Source organism: Trichosurus vulpecula, chromosome 1, assembly GCF_011100635.1.
Source record: "Trichosurus vulpecula isolate mTriVul1 chromosome 1, mTriVul1.pri, whole genome shotgun sequence".
In the NCBI taxonomy this organism is placed as follows: domain Eukaryota; kingdom Metazoa; phylum Chordata; class Mammalia; order Diprotodontia; family Phalangeridae; genus Trichosurus; species Trichosurus vulpecula.
In genome coordinates, this window is record NC_050573.1 from 259,916,992 (window position 1) to 259,923,317 (window position 6,326).

Here is a 6,326-nt window from a genome sequence, read left to right on the forward strand (position 1 = left end):
AGTAAAGAATTGGAAACCATGTGGTTTCCCATCTGTTATGGAATGGCTGGACAAGTTACGGTATAGGAATGTGATGTACTACTACTGTGCTGGAAGAAATGATGAAGAGGGCAGTTTCAGAGAGAGGTTCAGAAGAAATTATATAGTAACAATGACACTGTAGAGACAAACAGCTTTGAAAGACTTGGGAACTTTAATGCTCAACCACAATTCCAAAACACTCATGATGAAACTTGTAGCTACCCATTCTCCAGATAGAGCACTGATGGACTTGGGGCATTTTTTTTTTGGACATGGCTAATTTGGGAATTTGTTTTGCTTGACTATACATGCTTGTAATAGTTCTTGTTTTTCTTGTTTTCACACTGGGGGAAGAGGGGAGGAAGGAAGGAGAGAGAATTCAGAAGTGAAAACAAAACCGAACTGAAAAAAAAAAAAAAGAAAAAAAGCCTAATATACACTCAAACTAAACCTGCTATAAAATGACAACAAAAAGGAAGGAATTAAATGTATTTATGTTTATTCAATTTTAAAGAATTTTTTTCTCACTTTCTGGATTTTCTAAAGAATGTGTGATAATTTCACTGTAAACACTGGAGATATCTTGGGATACTTGGGAGTACAGGAGAACTCCCAAGGAGAAAACTCCTTCTGATGCAGGCCAGCCCTTTGTAATTTAAAGTCTCTGAACTTCACTGCACCTGGCAGCCTTAGAAAATTGCCTGGAACAAGAGGGTTAAGTGAGAGGGCCAAGGGTCATGCAGCTAGTACATATCATAGGCAAAACTTGAACTCAGGTCTTCCTGGCTTCAAGACCAGCTTACTAGCCCCCACATCATATTGCCTCTCAAGGGACAAATACATTTTTTAATACATGCATTCACCATTACTTTAGTTGTCTCTTGATTTACATGTCAAAGTTTTTATATTCCATATACCCTTTCAATTTAAGTTTGTAAATTTTATCGAACATAGGAAAGTATTTAAGGTGGGTTTCTTTAAAAAACCGTAAGTGGAAAAAAAATGTTCATGGTAATAGTCCTATCTGACAGTCCTTATCATCTACTTTGAGGCCAACTGTGACACGATGTTCATTATATATAGCGCTGAACTTATTCGGCAAATATTAAAGGACTACAGACCTCCAATGAGGAGGAAACCACCACCTCCAAAGGCAACCCATTTTGAACTGAAATTGTCAGAATTTCCTTACATCAAGCCTAAAGCGATCTTTAAGGAACTTCCACCATCTGCTTCTTGTTCTTCCCTTAGGGTCTTACAGCAACTGTCTCAAGCCTCACTCTTTGGCCTTACCCCACTCTCCTTCACTTATCTGCGTACACCTTATTCAGCCGTACCACCCCACTGATGACAGTAAGCTCTTTGGGGGCAGAGCCTGTGTTTTGATTTAGATCCCCAGTGACTTAAGCATAATGCCCTGCCCACTGCATCTTAGTAAATGTTCATTCAATTCAACTGACATTAGGAGAGAAAATATATACTACTACACCAGGGGTGGAGAACCTTCGGCCTTAAGGCCAAAGTCTGCCAAAATCTGGCTAAAATCCTCTGGAGAAACAAATTCTACAACCTTAGAGTGCCCTGGTAATCTCATTTTTAACAACCATGACAAGCAATTCCTTAGACATAAACCAAATCTCTTCCCCTATAAACACAGTGAATAGTTAAGCACTATCTCTTGTAATATTCCTTTTCGAGCCTGAACACAATCATTAAATTTCCCGGATTAAATCTCAATCACAACAAAGTAACACCTTTGCATTAATCCAAATCTATAGCCCTTTAATTAGTTATGCTAGGGATTTCACTGATATACAACAATGTACAAGCAAGATAGAAGCATGAAATTACTTAGCTAGGAAATGTGCTCTATGAATATAAAAGAATGGTTTTAAAATTTTAAGACCTAAAGTTAATTTCTTCCTCCTAACAGAGTACTCTTCTAAAGCACAGGATTACACTGTAAATGAAGCATCTTAAATGAAAACCACAGACATGTTTTAAAAGGGATCTTGATGGCCATTCAGTCCAACCTACAGCTGAAGAGAATTTTTTTCTAACACATGCCTGACAAGTTGTCACGCAGCCTTTTCTTGAAGACCTCAAGCAGCTTAATCTACTTTTGGATATTTCAATTAGTCAGTTTTTCCCAGCAAGCCTAAATTCCTCTCTACAACTCTCACTCCCTTGCTTCTAATTCTTCCTCCTAGGGCCAAGCAGAATTATGAAATCTGGTCTCTCTTCAATGTAACAGCACTTCCAACAACCATTCCTTCGTCAAGCTAAACATTTCAAGTTCCTTTACCCAGTTCTCATGTGCTCACAATCTAGTGGAGAAAACATACAAACCAACCCCCATGTACAAATAAGACATATATAATACAGAGAGAGAGAGAGAGAGAGAGAGAGAGAGAGAGAGAGAGAGAGAGAGAGAGAGAGAGAGAGATGAAAATTGGAGATAGTCAAGAGAGGGAAGGCACCAGCACTAAAGGACTTCCTGAAGAAGGTGGGATTTTAGGTGGGACTTGAAGAAAGGTCAGGGAAGCCTGGAGACAGAGGGAGAGAATTGCAGGCATGAGGGGACAGCAGTGAAAAATGACCAGGGTCAGAAGATGGGAGTTTTTTTGAGGAACAAGGAGACCAGTGTCACAGGACTATACAGTATGGGGGAGTAAGGTATAAGAAAACTGAAAAAGTAGGAGACCAGGTTATGAAGGCTTTTAAAAGTCACTAAGAGAATTTCATATCAGATCCTGGATGTAAAAGGGGGTCACTAGAATTGCTTTTAAAAGAGTTATGAAACATGAATGGGATTTTTAAAAAATTTATCTCTATTAAACTTTCTTATTTAATTTTACCCAATGTTCTAGCCTGTCCAGACTTTTTTGGATCTCACTTCTGTCATTGTCACACCTTAAACAGTTTCCTATGTTCGGTAAAATATACGAACTTAAATTGAAAGGGTATAAGGAACATAAAAACTTTGACATGTAAATCAGGAGACAACTAAAGTAATGGTGAATGCATATATTAAAAAACATATTTGTCCCTTTAGAGCTCCATTTAGCTATGATCTGCAAATATAAGTGTACCTTCCATACCTTTATCCAATGCAGTGTTAAGAACATTTAATAGCACAAGACCAAATACAGAGTCCTTGGGGTAGTGTTCCATGTCAAGTCAACATGCATGAATTCCTTGGGTCTTGCCACTCGATGGTTCTAAATCCATATAACACTATTAATACTTTTCTAGTTTTCCCCCAAAGAACAATTTGAGGGGCTTTGCCAGTGGACTATATTTACCATGTATGTGACTTTTGGGGGGACTAAGTCTGTGATTTCATAGGTGTCTGAGGGAGCTTCCAATAAAGTTATTTTCTCTATAAATCCAGAGTAGCAACTACTTGGCACCAAATGGTTAAGTGATTTGCCCAGATTCACAGTCACAAGCCAACCACAGAACTGAACCCGGTTGTTTTTAAATGGAAATGTTTAGTGACTTTAGTCATTTGATGAACCCAAACATATATTTTTCTAAATATGCTAGTGAGGAATTATTACAATGGCAAACTGACAAAATTCTTATGCTAGTATAGCCACCCAAAAAAGGTTAAAAAAAAACTTTTTCTCACCCCATAAACACTGCATTTTTTAGTCAAAATATCAAAAAACCAAAATCAAAAAATAATTTTAGCAAATGTATTTGAAGGTTCAAAGATAAAGATGATTGGGGGTGGGGGAGGGAAATAGGAGGGAATATTTCCTTCATCCTATTTTGATTTTACACTATTATCATTCTCCCTAATTCCTACAACCTACCCCACCAGGGGGGGAAAAAAGAGCTGCCTGGCATGTTTATTCAATTATAAGCAATTACCATAAATTTTAAAAATCATGTTTTCTGGAAAACTGCATCACACCAAATGAGATCACTGGAGACAGTGCCAAATCAGAAGCACTAGAACCAGACACCATCGCTTCAAACACAGCAGGAAGAACACTGGCTTTAGGATTATTAGACCCATGTTCAAATGCCAAATCTGCCGGTTACTGCCTGTATAAACTTGGGCAAATTACTTAGCCCCCCTGAACTTAGTTTAAGCTTTTGTAAAAGGAGAGTAGTGTAGGGGGCTAGTCAACTACAATAAAGTCCAATCTCTTCCTGGATCAAAGCCCTTCGCCTGGCCCACTCTTCTTACAATCTACTTTATTCTATGTATTCTATAACCCAGCCCCAAGAGATTGTGTGCCTTCCTTACCTAGGACACACCATCTTCTGACTCCTGGCTCCCTCCCCACCATCACAACCTGTCTTCCTTCCATCAAGGCCCAGCTCTAATCCCAACTCTCTGTGACAAGCTTGCCCCCTCTTGAGACCCAACGTCTTCCCTTTTGAGATTACCTTCCAACTACTCTGCACTGCTCTCTTGCTTGGATATAGGGGTTTGCATGTTGTCTCCCCCATAGACTAACTCTTTGAGAAAAAGAATGCTAGGTGTTGAAGTTTTTTCTTGGGTGAGGAGTGCCACCTTTCTTTGGATCCCCAGAACTTAGCACCTGCCTGCCACATAATAAGCTTAATAAATACTTAACTGACTCACTCAGATCAATAGTACATGCCCGAAGTACAACCTGTATCACATTGTTGCCATCTTAGAGAGGGGGAGGAAAGATTCGGAACTCAGAATCTTTCAAAAAATGAACGCTGAAAATTGTCTTTACGTGTAATTGGAAAAAGTAAAATACTGGTTTGTTTGTTTTTTTAAAGTACATGTTCACATTCTCACTGGCAGTTGTTTCCCATACCAATGAAATCACAGGTCACGAAAATAAAAAAAGGGAGGGGGGGGGAATCTCTTCCCAACTTTTAAGAGCGTGCTCCTTAGAAGCAAGGATCCACTTCTTGGGAGCAATCAAACTATTTCTAAAGAACCTACTATGTGCCAAGCGCTCACTAACGTGCGCTGTGCACAAAGGTAAGTCTCTTAAATTTGCCTCCCAAGAAAGGAAATTAAAAACACCCAGATTTTTTTTAAACGTCATGAAAGATGAACGAATAAGCAATATTTTTCTAAGCAATAGAGGCTTTGGGGTTAAACCCCAGTAAACAGAGATACAGAGACACAGCCAGAGACACGGGGGTGAGGTTAAACTTGAGGTCCGGGAGTGATACCAAGGCCCAGGAGGACCGGCTCCCCACGTGCCGCCAGAGGATCCACACTCCGGGAACCCCCTTCTCCAGGGCCTGGGCAGGATGGGCCCTTTCCTAAGCTCCGCACTTCGCGGGGCCCGGGGGGACAGCGGGGGAATGGGAAGAGGAGAGAGCTCCTTTGGCCGCCGGCCCGGGCAGCCCTACGGCCGGAAGCGGGCGCTTCGGAGACCCACCCAGGACGGTGGGGCTGGTGCAAAGCACGCCCTCCTGGCCCACGGCGCGGATGAGGTGGTAGGCGGCCAGCGCGGCGCTACCCGGATCCCCGCCAGACAGCAGCTCCTGCAACTGCAGCAGGGAGCCCTGCAGCCCCCCGCCGCCGCTGGAGCCAGACATGTTCCCGCTGCCGCCACCGCTACGGAGAAGAAAAAGCCGGGAAGGCCCAGCAACAGCACAACACGACCACCGCTCGGCGCGCAGCCGCCAAGGGCCAATCACGAAGCGGAAGGAGGGCACCGGCCCGGCGAGGGGAGGGGAAGACCGGCAGAGACGCAGGACGAAACCTTTCTCTCAGGGCGAGGGGGGGGAAGAGGGAAGGGAATAAGGGTCAAATTGAGAAACGTAACACGAACAAGAGGATTAAAGGAAATCTGGGCTGGATAGCCAGATTAAACCCTGAACTAAAGTAGTGACTGCTGCAAGGTTAGGAAAGTGAAAAGAACATGTTTTGTTGAGCAGGAATATATTAAGCAACACAACGGGAGATTACTCAGTAGTACAGTCCGGGTAAGGATGAAACTGAATCCAAGAGAGCAATATTGGACTCAACTATTGGAATTTCAAAGGGGCACTTATTAAGGATTATGGAGCTGGATCTGGATATGATCATTTTTTGGACATAAATTGGAGACCAAAAAAATAATTTTATTACTAGAAATTGTTCCTCCAAAAAAATCGCTTTCCTTATATTCAAAGAAACGGATCCGTATATACACAAAATAAAAACTTAACACCTCACAGGAGAATGGTCTGCTCTGAGCCCCTAGTATTCCCGCGAAACGGGGGTCAAATTGAGATGAAACCACCTGTACAATATAGGGGGGGAATTTGCCGATGTTTAGTTCCGATCCCCTACTGGTTGCATAAGGAGATAA

At 41.9% G+C, this 6,326-nt stretch overlaps 1 protein-coding gene across 1 annotated transcript in view; it reads right to left on the reverse strand.

Annotated features, from left to right (window-relative positions):
* The window catches only part of PRKDC (protein kinase, DNA-activated, catalytic subunit), a 167,295-nt gene extending 161,727 nt beyond the window's left edge, over window positions 1–5,568 (reverse strand). The window contains exon 1 of the mRNA XM_036737168.1: window positions 5,409–5,568. Coding sequence (XP_036593063.1) covers window positions 5,409–5,568 — 160 coding nt within the window. The remainder of the gene's footprint in view (window positions 1–5,408) is intronic.
* Between the last annotated feature and the right edge of the window lie 758 nt (window positions 5,569–6,326).